Below are 20,409 nucleotides of genomic sequence, written 5' to 3'. Positions count from 1 at the left end.
TTTAAGTTGTAATACAGTAATTTTTAGTAGATATATATAAACAAAAGCCCTTTATGGAGGAAGGGGTTTCTTAATAATTTTCAAGAGTGTGAAGGGTTCTAGACCCAGCAATCTGATTACCATCTCTGGTCTCCACCACTTGCCTAGCTCTCCTTCACCACTCCAAACTTAGCCTCCCTCCCATCTCTCGACCCTCAGTTTTGTGATAAGTAGTTGAATTTAACCCTGGCTTTGCCTCCTCTACCAGTTTCTGCTCCAGAGATTTCCTCCTTGCTGACTTTAATCTAACAAGTGCCATTATGTGTTAGCCACGATGCTGAGGATAAGAAGCCAAAACCAAATGAACAGTTCCTGGAGTTGACAAACAGATGGATAATAAGAGCTAACATATAGTGTTAGCTTTGGAATACATCTGGATATATCTTTTTGTCTGCACCTGTGATTTCACTAGTAAAGGGAACTCCTTGTTATTAACACAGTGTTTCCTTAACTCTGAGGAGTTAAGTGACTTATCTGGAGTCATATAGTTAATGTTTCAAAAATATGACTTGAACCTAATTCTTCCTATTTCATACTGCCCCAATGATAGAATGTTAATGTTAAAAAGGTGAGTTTTTATGTTTGGGAGGTTGCAAATCACCCTAAAGATTTCCAGATTTGATCCAGTCTGCTCTAACATTACACTTTTACTCAGTTCTGGGCCTATCTCATTTTATGACTGGTTAAGCCATGGGAGGATGTGTATGAGACAAACTCTCATCACAGAACTAGGTGAATTTGTATCCCCTGGTAGACAAATAACTAAAAAATTCAAACAAATCTTTTTTTTTCCCAAAAAAACTCCACTCACTCAAGAGATTCCTGAAAAAAAGTTCAGTATTCACTGGCAACAGAGAAAAATGCAAATTACAACAACCTGAGGTACCATCTCACACCTACCAACCTACAAAAGATAATAAATGATGGAGAAATTCATGGTTGGAGAGGTGGTGGGAAGATAAAAATATGTCAATTTACTGTTGGAGGAGCTGAATTCACAGCTACTGTTGGAGGAGATGTGACTTCTTCCAGCTAGCCTGGAAAACAATATGGAATTATATAAGAATAGTGACTAAGTTATTCACACTCTTTGATCCAGAGATTACATGATTAGGATTATAAGAAACACCAGTATTTATACAGTGCTTTACGATTTGAAAGGTACCGAATATCAAAGGAATCAACAAAGGAAGGCATTCTAGGAGTACCAGATTTCAAACTACATTACACAGTAGTAATCATCAAAACAATCTGGTACTGGCTAAGAAATAGAGTGGTGAATCAGTGGAATAGATGATGTGTATAGTAGTAAATGACCACAGTAATCTACTGTTTGAGAAACCCAAGGTATAAGCTTTTTGGTCAAGAATTCATTACTTGACAAAAGTTTCTCGGAAAACTGAAAAACAGGTTGGCAGAAAGTAAGCATTACCTACTTCTGACCTTGATAAACTCAAAATGGGTACATGATTTGGACATAAATTATAATATCATAAGCAAATTAGAGGAATATGGGAAATGTTATCTGTCATATCTATGGATAAGAGAAGGATTTATGACCAAATGAAAAAGAATCATGATAAGTATAATGGATAATTTTGAATACATAAAATTAAAGAGTTTTGCACACACACAAACCAAAATCAGAAGGAAGGCAGTAAACTGGGAAATTATTTTTACAGCAAGTGTCTCTGATAAAGACCTTGTTTCTCAAATATATAGAGAATTAAGTCAAACTTATAAGAATATGTCATTCCTACACAATGATCAATTCTGATGGACATGGCTCTCTTCAACAATGAGATGATTTAAACTAGTTCCAATTGTTCCGTAATGAAGAGAGCCATCCACACCCAGAGAGAAGACTGTGGGAAATAAGTGTGGACCACAATATAGCATTTTCCCTCTTTCTGATATTGTTTGCTTGCATTTTTGTTTTCCTTCTCAGGTTTGCTTTTTTTTTCTTTCTAGATCCAATTTTTCTTGTGCAGCAAGATAACTGTACAAATAGGTATACATATATTGGATTTAACATATATTTTAACATATTTAACATGTATTGTACTACCTGCCATCTACGGGAGGGAAAGAGAGGAAAATTTTGAACAGAAGATTTGCAAGGGTTAATGTTGAAAAAATTATCCATGCATATGTTTTGTAATTAAAAAGCTATAAAAAGAATATGTCATTCCCCAATTAATAAATGGCCAAAGGATATGAACAAGAAATTTTTAGAGGAAATCAAAGCAATCAAGAGTCACATAAAAAACCTTCTCAATAACTATTGATTAGAGTAATGCAAATAAAAACAACTCTGAGTTACTATCTCACGTCTATCATATTGGCTAATATTACAGAAAAGGAAAATGACAAATTCTGGAAAGGATATGGAAAAGTAGGGATAATAATGAAGTGGGTTACTGTTCTAACCATTCTGGAGAACAATTAATTTGGAACTATGTACAAAAGGCTATAAAACTGTGTAAATTTTAACCAGCAACCACCACTGAGTCTATATCCCAAAGAGATCAAAGAAAAGGGGAAAGCATATATATATATTAGCTCTTTTAGGGGTGGCAAAGAATTGAAAATCGAGGGTATGTCCATCAACTGGAGAATGGCTGACCAAGATATTGTACATGATTATGATGAAATGCTGATGATGAGCATGGAAGCTCATTCAGAAAAACCTAGGAAGACTTACATGAACTAAGGCAAAGTGAATTGAGCAGAATCAGAACAGTGGACACAGTAACAACAATATTGTATAATAATCAGTTGTGAATAACAGCTATTTTCAACAATACAATGATCCATAACAATTCTAAATGAGTTATGATGAAAAATGCTTTCACCTTCAGAGAGAGAACTGATAGACTCAAAATGTAAGTGGACGCCTACTTTTTCCCTCAATAATATTTTATTTTCCTTAATACATGTAAAGATAGTTTTCAACTTCCATTTTTGTAAGACTTTGTGTTCTAAATCTTTCTCCCTCTCGCCCTATACCTTAAGACAGCAAGTAATCTGACATAAGTTATATATGTACAATCTTTTTAAACATATTTTGGTATTTGAAATAATCAAGACAAATCAGACCAAAAGAAAAAAAAAACAAGAAAGAAAACTTTCCTCCAATCTATATTCAATATCCATAGTTCTCTCTCTGTAAGAAATTGGCATTTTTCATTCCAACTCCATTGGAATTACTTTGTATCATTGCAATGTTGAGAAGAGCCACACTTGAACAACAGATAATCTTGTTACTGTATAACAATGTGCTCCTGGATCTACTCGATTTACTCAGCATCAGTTCATGTAAGTCTTTCCATGTTTTTATGAAGTCATCTGCTCCTCATTTCTTATAGAATAATAATATTCCATTACCCTCTTATATCATAACTTATTCAGCTATTCCTCAATTGATGGGCAGCCACTTAATATTTCAGTTCTTTGACATTACAAAAAGAGATGCTATAAACATTTTTTTACATATGGATTTTTTTTCCTTTTTTATTATTTCTTTGGGATATAGTAGTGACATTACTGGATCAAAGGGTATGCACAATTTTAGAGTCATAATTCCAAATTGCTTTCCATAATGGTTGGATCATTTCACAACCCTACCAACAATGCATTAGTGTCCTTGTTTTTTCCATATCCCCTCCAACATTTTTCATTAATTATCTTTTCCTGTCATCAAAGCTAATCTGAGAAGTGTGAGGTGATACCCTAGAGTTGTTTTAATGAGCATTTCTCTAGTGAATAGTGAGTTAAAGCATTTTTTCCTGTGACTATGAATGGTTTTAATTTCTTCATCTGAAAATTGTTTATATCCTTTGACCACTTATCAATTGAGGAATGACTTGTATTCTTTTAAATTTGAGACAGTTCTCTATATATTTTAGAAATGAGTCCTTTATCGAAAACACTAGCTGCAAAATTTCCCCCCCCCAGCTTTCTGTTTCCCTCCTAATTTTGGATGCATTAGTGCTATTTATACAAAACCATTTTAATTTGATATAATCAAAATTATCTACTTTGCATTTCATAATATTCTCTAGTTCTTTGGCCATACTTCCTTCTCCATAAATCCAACAGATAGACTATCCCTTGTTTTATTAATTTGTTAATAACATCAACCTTTATGTCTAAATCATGAACCCATTTTGACCTTATCTTGGTATACAATGTCAGATGATGGTCAGTACATAATTTCTGCTATACTATTTCCAGTTTCTTCAGAAAATTTTGTCAAATAATGAGTTCTTATCCCAGAAGTTGAGTCTGAGTTTATCAAACACTAGATTACTATAGTCATTGACAGCTGTATCTTGTATACTAACCTATTCTTAACCATTTGTTCTGGAAGAACATTTTAAAAAAACTTTATTTTTCTTGGATATTTCTTGTTTGGTTTGTGTGTGTGTGTGTGTGTGTGTGTGTGTTTAACAACATGACTAATATGAAAATGTTTTGCATGACTGCACATAGATAATCTATATAAAGTGCTTGCCTTCTCAATGGGGAGAAAGGAGGAGAGAGAGAACTTGGAATAAAAAAAATTTAATGTTTAAAATTATTTTTACATTCAATTGAAGGAAAAATAAAATATTAAGAAAAAAGAAATGAGGAGCAGGAAGATTTTTTTAAAATCTGGGAAGACTTATATGAATTGACGTAGAGTGAAATGAGTAAATGATCATTACCCACAGCAATAACAATATTATGAGGATGATCAACTGTGAAAGACTTAGCTACTTTGATCAAGACAATGATCTAAGACAATAAAGAATTTGTAATTAAAAAAAAATGTTACCTACTTCCAGAGATAAAACTGCTGAACTGATTTCAAACTAAAGTATAATTTTTTTCAATTTCTGTGTTTTCTTTTCAAAATGGCCAATATGAAAATATGCTTTGTATGATTTCAAATGTATAACTGATATCATATTGCTTGCCTTCTCAATGGGTGGGAGGAGCAACTTGAGGGAGGGAGAGATTTGAAACACACAAAAATTTTAAATCATAAAAATAATGAAAAATTTTAAAAGATCTGAAAATGTATTATATATATGTATATATTAAATATCTTATCTGATCCTTACAATTAGCCTGAGATAGGTGCTGTTATTAACCCCATATAAAGATGAATTATAAGGAAGAACTTATCAAGATTACATAGCTTGTACATGTCTGAGATGGGAATTGAATTCAGTTCTTCTTGACTCTAGGCCCAGCACTCTCTCTACTGTGCCAATGCTGTATTATATCTCTGGCAGCAACTGCTGTCAGCAAGAAAAGGCTCATATATACAGACACATCTATAGTAGCATCATTTTATTATAAAAGTTTAGAAACAAAATAATTGGTCAATGGCCAAACCAATTGTGGTACATGAAGATGATGGGATATTATGATTCTATAAGAAATGGCAAATATGAAGAATTCAGAGAGACTCTTATAGATGGGTAGCAAATGAGACAGAATGATAAAAGCAAGATCGAAAGAAAAATAGATATAAGGATCATGGCAAGGGAAAGACATGATCAGCATGAAAAAGCAATGGAATGCTACTCACATACAATAGCCATTGCTAACAGACTAATATGCTAATAACATTAAAGAATACATGTTTCCTTTCTTTTAATAATTATCTCTCCTAGCCTCAGCCTCTGCCAAAGAATATACAGTTTTTAAAAATAACAGTTTTTAAAAATATTTGATTAGAAGTATCTATTGTGGGAAAACAAAATGTAACTTCAAATTTTTTTTAAAGTGGTATTTTGTAACCTCCAGTAGGCAGGTTGGAGGGGAATAAAAGGCAACATAGAAGCCAGAATGCAGTAGAGTCTCAGAAGCAAGAAGACAAGACAGGGTCAAGTTCTTTTTGTCTGTTTGATTTTGGTGAGGCAATAGGGATTAAGTGACTTGCCAGGGGATCACACAGCTAGTAAGTGTCAAGCGTCTAAGGCTCAATTTGAACTGAGGTCCTCCTGACTCCAGGACTGGTACTCTACCTACTTTGCCACCCCATAAGTTTTTTTGTGGATCTGATCTACACTTTCTTTGGTTTGGGGAACTCCCGATGAGGTTGTCTGGATCACCGAGAAGTTAAGCACATTGCCCAGGGCCACCCAGCATGATGTGTCAGAGGCAGGCCCCAGTGTTCCCTACACATGGTACCCCAAGTCCAGTTTCTAGGTTTGGCATAGGCTGTCTGTCACCAATTCTAGAATTCACTCCTTCACTTTCACCTATTGGAATTCCTGGTCTCCTTCAAAACTTAGTTCAACAATGAGGTGATACAGGCCAATTCCAATAGACTTGTGACAGAAAGAGAGAACTCCTCCTGTAGGAGGACTGGGGATTGAATGTGGATCATTCAGTGTATTCACCATTTTTGTTGTTGTTTGCTTTTTTTTCTTATTTTTTTTTTCCTTTTTGATCTGATTTTTTTTTTGCAGCATGATAGTCGTGGAAATATGTATCGAGGAATTGCACATATTACTTGATGTCTAAGGGGAGAGGGGGAAATTTGAAACACAAGATTTTGCAAGAGTAAATGTTGAAAACTATCTTTGCATGTATTTTGAAAATAAAAAGCTATTATTTTAAAAACCGTAATTCAAATCACATCATGCTGGTCCCCCAGCTGCTACTGCCCTACCTTTCATCTGTTTTGCATGTATTCCATACATGTCTTTATAAGTGCACATCACCTCCCTTAATGAAATATAAGCTCCCACATGAATTGGTCCAGGCATTTGGGAAAGTCATTTGGAACCATATCTAAAAAGCTATTAAGCTGGACATCCCTTTTGACCAATAATACCTTTAATAGCTCTATACCTTAAAGCAATCAAAGAAAGCAGTAAAGAACTCGTGTAAAAATATTTATAGCAGCTCTATATATTTGTAGTAACAATAAGCTACAAATTATGGGGATCCCACCAATTGTGAGTGACTGAATAAATTACTGCAAATGAGTGTAATAGAATATTACTATGTTGTAAGAAATGATGGAAAAGATGGATTCAGAGAAACCTGGGAAGACTGATATGAACTAAAGCAGAATAAAGTGAACAGTAGAAAACCAGAGGAACAATTTATGCAATGACAACAGTATTGTAAAGATAAATAATTTGAAAAACTTCAGAATCCTGATCTGCTCAGTTGGCATTCTAAACCTTTTATAAGTTAGCTCTTTTCGATCCCTCCAGTCTTACTCCCTGTAAAATACTGTTAGATGCAATGACACTGGCCTCCTGGCTATTTTATGAACAAAACACTCTATCTCTCAAATCCCTGTATTTTCTTTGGCTGTCTCCCATGCCTGGAACTCTATCTATTCAACTATACATACTGATTTCCCTGGCTAAATATCAACTAAAATCTTATCTTTTACTGGAAGCTTCCTTCTATAAATTATTTCCTGATTATTCTTATTTGTTTGTTGTTTCCCCCATTAAATTGTAAGCTTCTTGAGGATAATGATTTTTTTTGCTTCTTTTTTTTATCCTTACAGTACCTAATCCAAAATAGGTGTTTAATAAATGTTTATTGTTTGACTGATCAATATATTAATCAGCCACAATTCCAGTGAACTCAAGATGAAACATGCTGCCCATCTCCTGATACAGTAGATGGATTCAGATTGTAAGATGTATGCATTATATGTATGCATGTGTATATGAACATATATACACATATCTTTTAATATACATATATTCACTTAAGTTAAGTGAATTATATTCACATAAGTAATATACATATATGTACACATACATATTTGGGCATAGCCAGGCCCAATTTGTTTTGACTACATGTATTTGTATTTGTAAAAAAAAAATTGTTATTCTTGCTTTCTCAGTGTGGGGAGAAGAGAAGGTTAGAGGGAAGGAATATGGATCTGAAAATAAAATGAAATAAAATAAAAATAAATAGTAAAAAATAAATGAAGTGGGACTAATTCAGGGGTTCTTAACATGGAATCTATGAACTTGATTTTAAAAAATCTTTTGATAACTGTAATTCAATATAATTAGTTTCCTTTATGAACAAGTAATAACCTCTCATCAATGTAATGGTGATGGTTTCAGAGGACAGATGGTGATCCCTGCTATGTACATCCTGACAGAGAAGTAAGTGATGGATTCAAGAAGCAGAATGAGACATACATTTTTAAACTTGGCCAATGCCAGGTCAATTTGCTTTGCTTGACTAAGCATATTGGTTACAAAGGTTTTGTTTTTGTTTTTGCATTGAAAAATAATGGAAGAAGTGGAAACAGAGAAAATAAATGCTTGATTTTTTTTTATCATCCTTCTCCCCAAAAGGGAAATAATTTTTAAAAAAATAAATTCCTTGAGAGAAGAGATTATTTTGCTTTCATGTGTAGATTCAGCATTTTGAGGCTCCTTAAACACAAGTCTAGGAGTTCTTAAACTTTTTGTGTCTTGGACTCATTTCATAGTTTGGAGAAGTCTCTATGAATCCCTTCTCAGAATAATGTTTTTAAGTGCATGAAATGAAATATACACAACTGAGAAGGAAGCCAATTATACTGAAATATAGTTACCAAAATATTTTTAAAAACAAGTTCACCCAGCTTAAGTAAAATCCATTATGTGGGCAATGCAGCCTAACTAGAGATCAGAGTGAAGCTGTGACCTAATGCATAGCTCTGACTTCTAACCACTTTTCGCAACATGCACTGGATAGGATAGGATAGTGGAGAAGAACAACCAGACAATTGAGATTAGAGTTGTGTTCCAGTCACTCAGTCACTCAATAGACATTTATTAAACACCTACATTTATTAAGCCAGGCACTGTGCTAAGCTCAAGATTACATGTGTGTATGTTTTGCATGTATGTATCTATATATACATACTTACATATGTGTGTGTGTGTGTATGTATGTATATATGAAGAGGGAGGTAGTGCAGGAACAGAGAGAAAGAGCGAGACAGATCAACAGACAGAGAGACAAAGCCAAGTAGAAGCACAAAAGATAGTTTTGGGTCTCAACCAGCTCTTGATCTAACAAAGACAGTGGTTCTCAAAGTGTGGTGCAGTGAATCCTGGAGGGTCTCTGAAATTCTTTCAGAGGGTCTACAAATTCAAAATTAGGTTTTTTTTTTCTTTTTATGATAAGTATCTATTATGTAACCCATATAAACAAAAACTCTTTGGACATATTCTCAATAGTTGTTAATACCATAAAGATACTGAGAAAAAGAGTTTGAGAACCACTGAACAAAGAGATGACATAAAATCATCTATGTTGAAACAAAAAACCAGAGATAATCAGCAGAGGGAATGTTCTAGCATTAAAGAAGATTAGGAAAGGTCTCTTGAAGAAAATGGAGTTTCATCTTGAACTTGAAGGAAGCCAGGGAAATGAAGGAGTACAGCTAGATCATGCTGGAGTCAGGAAGACCTGAGTTCAAATTTGGCCCAGACACTTACTAACTGTGTGACTCTGGGAAAGTCATTTAACCCTGTTTGCCGTAGTTTCCTTATCTGTAAAATGAGCTGGAGAAGGAAATGGCAAACTGCTCTGGTATCTTTGTCAAGAAAATCCCAAATGAAAAGTTGGGCACAATTGGAATGGTTGAACAACCAAAAAGAAGTGAGGAGACCCAGATGACAAGGGAGCATATTCCAGGCAGAGAGGAGCTGAGCAATGGAGTGTTCTGAGCAAGATATAGTAAGAAAGGCAGTATTCCTGGATTACAGAGTACTTAGGAAAGAGTAAGGTGTAAGAAGGCTGGAAAGGTGGAGTGGGTAAGTGACAGGTTGTGAAGGGGGTTAAATGCCAAGTCTTTCCCAAGCCCATGAGGATGATCCCTAACCCTACAGGGTGAATTCTAGCCCACGAAAAATATCCCTGTTGCTTGAAGATGAAGTGCCAGAGCCCCACAGACAGCACAAATGCTTTGAGCAAAGTCCGCTTTGAGGAGAAGTTGTTTAGAGCCAATGGCTTCACATCTCCAGGAGACAGGACAAGATCAGTGCAAGGTTGGCCAGCAACCTGGGAACTCGCCTTCTGTTAGAGGTGGGTAAACTGGCTTTGGACACAGGGAAAGAACCAGACTGAGCCCCTATCCTCCCATGGCTCTTGGGCCTCTGGCAGCCGGCAGGGGAAGTATGAGCTCATCCCCGAGACCTGTCCTGAGCAAAGCAACGGGCAAAGCAGGAAAGCAACTGGGTTCCCTGGGGCTCATTCCTGGCTCTGCTCCCAGTACCTCTGCACAGTGCCTTTGATTGCTTGTTTCCCCAGGGGTTTGTCTCAAAGATCTCAGCCAGGAGAGCCCCTAGAGTGCAGCTAGAGAGTTCAAGGCCCTCCACAATCTGGTGCCACCCTGCTGTTCCAGGTGAATTTTACAAACTCCCTTCCCCCCACTCTGTGCCAGCCAAACTGCACTGTTCCCTCTCTGCCCCTATATACCCTGCCCTGTCCTGCTTTCATTCAACAAGCATTCATTAAGCACCTACTATGTGCTAGCGCCATGTATGGCACTGGGCATAGAAAAACATCAATAAAACTGTCCTCAAATGTATAATCTACATGGGGATATAGCATGTGTACTGATAAGTGAATACCAAATATGAGTAATTTTGAGAGATAGAGTGCTAATAACTGAGAAAAGGCTTCAGGTGGAGGGAAGCACTTTTGAGGAGCTAGTTTTATGTAAAAACTCATAACAAACTTTTAATGAGGAGTGCTGGACATGGAATCAGGAAGAAAGAAATTGTAATATATTTATAAGTGTGGCTCTGGGCAAATTTTTCAGTATTATCTGCCTCAGTTTCCTCATCTGAAGGCTAATGAGTGTATTTGCCTCCCAGAGTTGTGAGGATCAAATGAAATAATATATGCAAAGTATTTTGCAAACCTTAAAAATGTTAAATAAACTACTACCAATGTTAAGAAGGAAGCTGGAGATTGTACCAGACAGAGGTGAAGAGAGTACATTTCAGATGTGAGGGGTCCCTTGTGCAAAGTGCTGGTCATGCGAATAGGATGATGGTTTCCTGACTAACTGGGGATGGTAAGCTTGGGATTGTAGAAGTAGACAATAGAAGAAATCAACTTTTGTTTAAGCTATCCTCTACCCCGAATGTTCCCCCTATTACCTTTCTCTTCCCATGCTAAAATCCTTTCCTAAAAGCCAAACTCTAGTGCCACCTTTTTCAGGAAACCTTCTCTTCCTCTTTAGCCCTCCTATACTACTCTGCTTTGTAAATCCCCAATTCAATTATCATATAACATCATCTATTCTTCTTTTTTGTGTATCTCAGACTAGATTATAATCTTAATGAGGGCAGGAACCTTGTCTTAGCTAAATATTCTATTCTTCCCATTCTGATATCTAGCTAGAACTCCACAGGCACTTAAAATTGTTTGTTATAGTCTCTTGTATACACCCTAAGGGAAGAAGCAGAATAAGGGGTTTATAGTATTATTATTGTCCATAATAATAGTAAGTGTAACAGCTCACAGTATGAGTGATGATTTTTCAGTCATCACTTTTGCCTTGTAATGAACTTCAGAGTATCTCTAGTCTAAAGGCTTCAGTCCTGAAATCTTGGGATCAGGAGATAGACCCCCATGATCCAAGAACTCTTAGGGCCTCTCAAAAAAGCATGGAAAGATCAGAGGGCAGCTAAGTGGCAGAATAGAGAAAGAACTGGGCCTGAAGTCAGGAAAACCAGTGTTCAAATCTAGCCTCAGACACTTAGCTCTGTGACTCCATGAGTAAGTCATTTCACCTGTTTGCTTCACATTCCTCATCTATAAAGTGATGATTTAAGGAATGGTTTCTATATGGTATATTTGCTGAGCAGCACTGACTTTAAGACAAGGGATTGAATCTTGCTTTTAATTTCAATTTAGACTTGAAGAACTGCAGAATAAGACCAAGGATGCTAGCAGGGCATGGCCTGTTCTGATCTCTTATCCCTTTGGCTTCACTTCCTCCTCCCACTCAATGAATTGTAAGGTGATCCTATACTGTAACCTATTCAACATGTAAAGGATTGCTTGCCATCTGGAGGAGGGGTGGAGAGAGGGAGGGGAAAAATCGGAACAGAAGTGAATGCAAGGGATAATGTTGTAAAAAATTACCCTGGCATGAGTTCTATCAATAAAAAGTTATTTAAAAAAAAAAAAAGGAAGGTGATCCTGCAAAAGAGTCTTTACCTATCTGTTCTTATCCACTGTATCTCCCATATCCATGCCTGCCTTTGCACGGGCTGTCTCCCATGCCTGAGTTGCACCTCCTTTGCATAGAATACCTCATATCCTTTAAAACTCAGTTCAAGCACTATCTTCTAAAAGAAGCCTTTACCATCCACTGCCACACCAATTGCTAGTACCCTCCTTACAAAACTCTCTCATACTCATCAATCTTGTATTTATTTTGCAATTGTTCTACATCTGTTCAGTCATTTTTCAGTTGTGTATGATTCTTCATGACCCATCCAGGAATTTCTTGGCAAAGATACTAGAGTGATTTGCCATTTCCTTCTCAAACTCATTTTATAATTGAGGAAACTGGGGCAAACATGGTTAATTTATTACCAAGAGTAAATAGTAAAAGTCTGAAACCAGATTTGAACTCAGAGAGAGGAATCTTCCTGACTCTAGGTCTGTCACTGTATTATTTATCTGCTCAGTCTATATTTACTTATTTTATAAACACACACCTATATATACATACACACAATACATATATTACACAATGTGTATATAAGGACACGTGTGTGTGTGTGTGTGTCCATGAAGTCTCTCACAATAGAACAAGGATAGTTCCATTTTCGTCCCTGTATCTCTAGCATTTAGCTTGATGCTTAGTATACGGCAGACGCTTAAATTCTTGGTGGCTGATTGATCACATATTCTCTTTCAGAAATCCTATCTAAGCTTGGAGTCTCAAATTGGTGATATGAGTGATTTAAAGCAACCTCTTCAACTCTGATCTCTCCAGTCCTATGGATTTAACTTTATGCTACATTTCTCTACCTGGATGTAAGAGCATCGTGTAAAACTGAACATATCTAACATCTTTTTATTCCCAGACAGCTCTCTTTCTGGACCTTCTTGTTTACATCAAGGGCCACACCATCCTCCCAGGCTCTCAAGTTTAAAACATCAGCTTCATCTTTCCTTCCCCATCTCCTTTTCAGGTGTAAAAATTAGGTCACACGCATAAAAATCACACAGTCAACTGAAGGTGTCATCAGCCTGGAGCCATGTCTCCTGGCTGTCACCTTAATTTGTTTTATTCCTGGCTTTCTTTTAGACCACTTGACTCATGACTTGCAAAAACCTAATCTCCCCAACTCCTTTAGGAATTGCAGGTATTCTGCTCTATACTAGTATAGGTTTGCTCTTTGTCCCCTTCACTCCTGGAATTTATTGGGGGTGGGGCTAGGTTCTCCTTCATTCAACAAATATTTATTAACTGCCTACTATGTGCCAAGTGAGAGGCAGATTGATAGCAGAGAGAGTGAGCCAGAATTAGTATGAGAGAGATCTGGGTTCAAGTTGTGTCTGTGACATAGAAAGCTATGTGATCATGGGTAAGTCAATTAGCCTTTCGCTGCCCTGGACAACTCTTTATGACAATAAATGGCAGAAAAGGCTGTGATTGGTATTGATAGAAGTGCCTCCTGAGTGGCTTCTTATGTCCCTGAAAACACAGGTCCACTTTAAACACAAAAAGTGTCAGTTCCTGTACTATGCATTGGGAATAAAAAGACAAAAATGAACCAGTCCCTGCCCTTAGAGAGTTTCCATTTTAGTGGGGGGGGGGGGATGCATAAGGTAAATGTAAAATATTTACAAGCTACTTGGGGATTGGGGATGGATTGGTCAAGATAACAGCTAAATATGTGTAAATGCAGACTGACCACCTGCCTTTTAGAAAACTGAAAGGGGCTCAAAATGTTCACCCTTTCATTCTTTAGATTATTAGAAGAATGAAATAAGTAGAACTTTTAAAAAGAAGATGCAGAAAAGGAAGGAAGGAAGGAAAAAGGGAGGGAGGAAAGGAAGGATGGAGGGAGGGAGGGAGAGAAGAGGAAGGAAGGAGAAAAGAAGACCACCAACAGAAGTATTTTACTGTAAAAACAAAGGGTCTGAAGAGGAAGAAGAAATTCTGACCTGTGTTCAGAGTCTGGAAGAAGGAAGGAAATAAGTATTTATTAAGTACCCACTTACTATGTGCCAGTTTATGTAATAAGTGCTGAAGATACAAATAAGAAAAGGAAAGACAGTCCCAATGCTCAGAGAGCTTACAATCTAATGAGGGAAGACAAAAGAGAAAAGGAAGGAAGAAGGATATCAGAGAGCGTCCCTGAAACTAAGTAGATGGAAAATGAAGAGTTAACTGGAAAATTCTAAGCTCTCTATAAAGGAAGGTTGGGAAAAAAATTTATTCTCCATCCCTCCAGTCCTCCAATCAGAGGGGAAAAGTGACTGAAGGTGCTAACAGCCAATGAAGATGCTTACCTCTGCATGTGTAGAAAACCCTGGATTGGTGTTCCAATGAATGTTTGTGCTTTGGTTTAACTCTCTCTTCAACACTTAATTACTAGCTGTATGATCCTGGGTAAGTCATGTAAGCCTTCTGAGTTTAAAAGAACTTAATTTTAATTCTGTTAAATAAAGATGATAACAATATCTGTACGTACTAACCTCACAGAGACATTTCAATGTATGTAATGAATAAAAAGCCAGCCTCTGGAAAACATGGGTTCAAGTCTTAATACATACAGGTTGTATGACTCTGCACAAGTCACTTAATCTCAGTGTCTAAGTTCTCTAAGACTAAGTCACTGAGGTATCAGCCTATATTGGTAGAAGACTGGAGAAACTGAATCCCAGAAAAGCTAAGAGAAGCACCAGTGGTCCTACATGTCAAGTAACCTTTCTATCCACTCCTATACCCGACAGACTAATAATAGCTAGCATTTAGGCTTACTATGTTCCAGGCACTGTGCTAAATACATTATGAATACTATCTCATTTGTTTCTATCATAGTCCTGGGAAGTGGGTGCTATTTCTATCCCCACTTTATAGTTAAGAAAACTGAGGCAAATACAGATGAAGTCAATTACCCAGTGTTTTATACCTACTAAGTCTCTGATGTTAGACTTGACCTCAGGTTTTCCTGACTCTAGGCCCTGAGCTGGCAAATATGCCAATTTGAGACTACAGCTGGATAGACCTGAGTAAGGGAAATGAGGGGCACCAGTGAGTAATGGCCGCAGTGATGGACTTCAACATCTTCACAATTTGGACCAGAGTCTGTCTTAGCTAAAATATGTCATCCACCACTTCCGGCAAAAATATCCCCAAAGTAACCAATTCCTGTTATCCAGAATGACAAACAGGACCATCCAGAAGCCCAGAGAAATATCATGATCAACCCAAAGGGAACTGAGGGTAGGAAAAAGGGGTCTGGCTTCCCCCTAGGTCTTTCTCCTCACACATGTTTGCACACAGACAGATCTGGAATTGCTAAGTGAAATGAGAAGAGGTGGCAGAGATAGGTTTTTTGAATGGCCTCTTATCCCACTCTCAATTCATAACATTTCTGCAGAGCTAGTTAGCACTTATTTAGTTTAAGGTTTGCAAAGCATTTTACAAATATTATATCATTTAATCTTTACAACAACCCAGGAAGATAGGTGTTGTTATTATTATTATTCCCATTTTACAGATGAAGAAACTGAGGAAGAATAATTTGATCAAGGGGACATACACTAGTAAATGCTTGAGACACAATATCTTCACTCTAAATCCAGCATTCAATCCACTTTGATACTTGGTGCCTCCTAATGTCATGTGCTCTAGAATTCATCCCTGCATTGTCCATCAGAGTCTCTATTCTAGGAGAATATTCCCTAATCAAATAGGTTTGCTGAGACCTCCCTTCAGAAGTAGATTGTGAAACACAACCATGAGAAAATCCACATGCTTTCGTGTCTGCCCCTTACAAAAGAACTTTCTTAAAGCTGAGTGGCAGCACTATATTACTAAAGAAAATCTGAGATATATTGGAACATGAGATCTATGAGATTATGATAAAGATGGGCCTTCCATTGTATACTTCTCATTATTCAGTTGTGTCTGATTCTTCATGATCTCATTTGGGATTTTCTTGGTAAAGACACTCGTAGAGTAGTTTGCCATTTCCTTCTTCAGTTCATTTTATACATAAGGAAACTGAGGCAGAGTGAAGTGACTTGCCCAGAGTCACACAGTGAGGAGGTGTTGAGGTGGGATTTGAACTCAAGAAGATTAGTCTTCCTGTCTCCAGGCCTGGCACTCGTCCACTATACTTCTCAGTTCGTATTTTATCAGAGACAAAGTTCTAGACCAGGACTGCAAAGCAGATTTTTGGTTTTTGGTTTTTGTTTTTTTATTATAGCTTTTTATTTACAAGATATATGCATGGGCAATTTTTCAGCATTGATCCTTGCAAAACCTTTGTTCCAACTTTTTCCCTCCTTCCCCCCTCCCCCTCCCCCAGATGGCAGGTAGTAGACCAATACATGTTAAATATAATAAAGTATATGTTAAATACAACATATGTATACCTATTCATACAGTTATTTTGCTGCACAAGAAGAATCGGACTTTGAAATAAGGTAAAATTAACCTGAGAAGGAAATAAAAAATGCAAGCAAATAAAAACAGAGGGATTGGAAATGCTATGTAATGGTTCATACTCATTTCCCAGACTTCTTTCGCAGGGTGTAGCTGGTTCTATTCATTATTGAACAAATGGAACTAATTTGGTTCATCAGAGCAGATATTTGCTAAGCATTTTCTGTTTGTAAGGCACCCTCAGGTGATGAGGCAAAGTAGCCCTCACCTTCAAGGATGGATAGTCTGGGGATCCTTTTAGAGGTCTGCAAGATTGAAATCATTTTCATAATAATACTGATATCATTTACCTATTAAATATTCTCTCTTTATCCAATTACATATCTGTGTGAAGTTGGATTTTCTTCATATACTTCCATCAAAACTTCTTGCAACAGATTGTATGTAGAAGCTAGAAGAATCCAGCTGTCTTCAATTACGATAGACATTAAAGAGATTTGCAAAAATATGTAAAACAAAAACACTCTCCTGCCTAATCTTTGTTTCTGAAATGTAGTTATTTTCATTAAAATGTTATTGTTATTTTAAAATGAAGAAATACATGTTTAAAACTTTACCACTTTAAGTCCTAATAGAATCAATATCAATAGTTATAACCCATATAAACAAAATTTCTCTGGCTCGTTCTTAATAATTTTTAAGAGTGTGAAGGGGTGCTGAGACCAATATGTTTGAGAACTACTTAAGAGAACATATAAAGGATAAGTGACTGCAAAAATAATCTGAGGAGAGGAGAGAATGCTAACTAGGGAAAAACGGAAAAGTATAAAGTCTGAATCTTAAAGAAAGCTAGAGATTCTAAGAACGGACGGGAGAGAAGCAGGATGTGCATCTCCAGTTGGTGGAAGAGCCTGCATGGAGCTGAGAAATAGAATGTTGTATAAAGGGAATGGCAAGCCACATAATTTGGATGGATCATAAAGTGTGGGGTCAGAGCAGGACACAGAAAGGGGGTGATATTCAATCAGTCTGAAAAGACAGTCTGGAGCTGATTTGGGAAGATCTTTTAAGACCCTTCAGGGAAGCTTTGTCTTATTTTAGAGACAAAAGGGAGTCAGCAAAGATTCTTGAGGTGAGAGGGGACAAGGTCAGGCTTTTGCTTTGTAAGATTATTTTAATACTTTGCAGAAGATGGAGAGATGGGAGTCAGAGAGACCAATTTGTGTCTCAGAATAAACTCTTAAAGGTGGAAGGTCCTTTGGAGATTGTCACATCTTTGCTGTGCTTGAAGTAGGAAACCTTCTACAATAACCCTGAAAAATGATCTTCTCGTCTCTGCCTGAAGACTTCTAGTAATAGGGAACTTCTGCTTTTGAACAGCTCTAATTATTAGGAACACTATTTCTCACATGAAGCTGAGTCTTCCTCCATTTAGCCTTTTCCTACTGTTCCTTCTTCTACTAAGAAGCCTAATCTCCTTTCATGACAGTCTTTCAAATATTTCAAATAAATCCAGAATGTGATAGCTTTTACATTTTCCTTAGGTCTTCTCCAGACTAAAAACATCTCGCTATTCCTCAACTGATTTTATTTACATATATTTTTATTTCTACCTTTCTTTTAAGACCTACCTTCTTCCTAAAACCTTCCTTGATCACGCAGATAGAAATGCTCTTTCCTTTCTCAGAATCTGCATAGCATTCTGAGTGTATCTTTCTTATGCCTTGTGTTCCATTTAGTATTAAAACTCTCTCTGTCTCTCTGTGTTGTTCCCTTACCAAATCTACCCCTCCCTCTTACCATGGGCTCCATAAGGCTAGAGGTCTTGTCTGTTTATTTTTGTATCCTTTTCCATATCTACACAGGATACTGCTGGATAAATGTTTATTGAATATATTTTACTCTTTAGATAGGCAGTTCTACAAAGGAGGCAACCATGTCTAATTTTTACCATATCCCCCAAGCCCTTAGTATATTCCCCTGAATAAGGAGATACTGTCACCCTGTGCCTGAGACAGGCCTTACCATCATGGTTGGCGTTCCCCAGGGTCCAAGGCTCATCAGAGTCAAAGTGAGTATCTCCACCAATCCCAGGGCCAGGGAAGTAGGCATGAGCTAGGAATCCCCCTTCACCATCAAAAGGGGAGCTGTCACCATGGAAACCAGAGGCAAAGAAAATCATGATGTCTGCTTCCTTGCGGTCACTTTTAATCTCGTGGTAGGGAACTTCCTCAAATGTCAGCGGGGTGACCTTCTGCCAAACGTCAAAGGCCTGGCGGATGGCTTTCCGTGTGTCCAACTCGCCTACTTTGGGGGTGTAGTTGTGAATGCTGGTGAGAAAGGAAAATGTCAGTGAGGATGAGGTCGACCCTCTCAGGACTAAGAATAAGGCCATGGGGATATGGCCCAGTTGTTTCTAGGCTTGACCACTTCTTCCTGCAGCAGTCCCTTTCTCCTTCTTTCTCAATGGATCCACCTCCTCCTCTCTCCTCTCAATGGTTTAATCACATTAAAACCTCAGGATGTGAGTCGAACTCCATCCATCATCTCATTTGCTCTTCAGGAGAAGGAAGTATTGTAGAACTTATTAGGAGGCATGTTGGGCCAGGGTGGAGAGTATGTTGTTCTTGGAGGTCTGAAAACTGCCTAAGAGTATTTGCTAGATGTACGACCATGGGCAAATCATTTAATCTCTAAATCTCATTTTCCTAATCAATAAATCTGAGATAATAATATCTACTTCACAGGGCTGTCTAGATCAAATTAGAAAATGTACAGAAACACTTGTTACAAATCTCAGAATGCTAATATAAAAGTGAGTTGCTATTATTTACAGCCGACAAAAATTGAGGCCCAGAGAACTCAGAAGGTTTGCCCAAGCTCACACAGTAAGTCAGTGGGGGAGACTTGGGACTAGATTTCAAACCTCCTAACAGCTCCCAGAACTTTTCGAGCTCTTCTCCTCTACCTCTTAAGGAATAGAATACAAGTTTCTGCTATTTGGGTCCTTTTAAATTTCCATTCTTGAATAAGTTTGATTAACTGTGGGCCTTAGTAATAACTCCTGAAGATGTCCAGTCTGGACTCTGGCCCTGAGCCCTGAGAATTGGTTGGGGCAAATTTAGTTTATCCAGTTCCTGATTCCATTCATAGAATCTGAATTGAAAGGAACATTTCTCTCTCTCTCTCTCTCTCTCTCTCTCTCTCTGTCTCTCTCTCTCTCTCTCTCTCTCTCTCTCTCTCTCTCTCTCTCTCTCTCTCTCTCTCTCTTTTTAAATTACATTTTATTTTTCCAAATACAATTCAACAATACAAATGTTTTCAACATTCACTTTTGCAAAACTTTGTATTCTAAATTTTTTTCTCCCTCTAAGAAACATTTCTGATGCCATCAAATCCCACTGGCATCTGAACAAAAATAATCTTTTAATATTACAACAAGAGGTTGTCCAGCCTCTTCTGGAAGACCTCTAGGGATGGAAAGTTCATCCCTAAGGTGGCTCATTGCACTTTGAGGCAACACAAATTTTCAGTGGGTTCTCCATTCAATGGAATAGAAATCTTCCTCCCTGAAAAATCTATTTTTTTTTCTAATTCTCCTCCCTGGATTGATTAGATTATCTCTCTCAGACAGTCCTTGGGATACTTCAAGACAGTGATCAGATTGCCCATTCCCCCTTTTCCCTCTATTAAGTCTTCTCTACCCATCTCCAGTCCTTTCAACTAATCTTTCAATGGCATGA

General features: G+C 37.2%; 1 protein-coding gene across 1 annotated transcript in view; it reads right to left on the bottom strand.

The window, feature by feature from the left end:
* Positions 1–20,409, bottom strand: part of MMP24 (matrix metallopeptidase 24) — a 59,415-nt gene that overhangs the window by 19,759 nt on the left and 19,247 nt on the right. The window contains exon 4 of the mRNA XM_051973715.1: positions 18,692–18,996. Within this exon, the coding sequence (XP_051829675.1) occupies positions 18,692–18,996 (305 nt within the window). The remainder of the gene's footprint in view (positions 1–18,691; positions 18,997–20,409) is intronic.

Source organism: Antechinus flavipes, chromosome 2, assembly GCF_016432865.1.
Source record: "Antechinus flavipes isolate AdamAnt ecotype Samford, QLD, Australia chromosome 2, AdamAnt_v2, whole genome shotgun sequence".
NCBI classification, from domain to species: Eukaryota; Metazoa; Chordata; class Mammalia; order Dasyuromorphia; family Dasyuridae; genus Antechinus; species Antechinus flavipes.
Note: the sequence above shows the minus strand (reverse complement) of the source record. Positions and strands in the feature narration are given on the sequence as shown.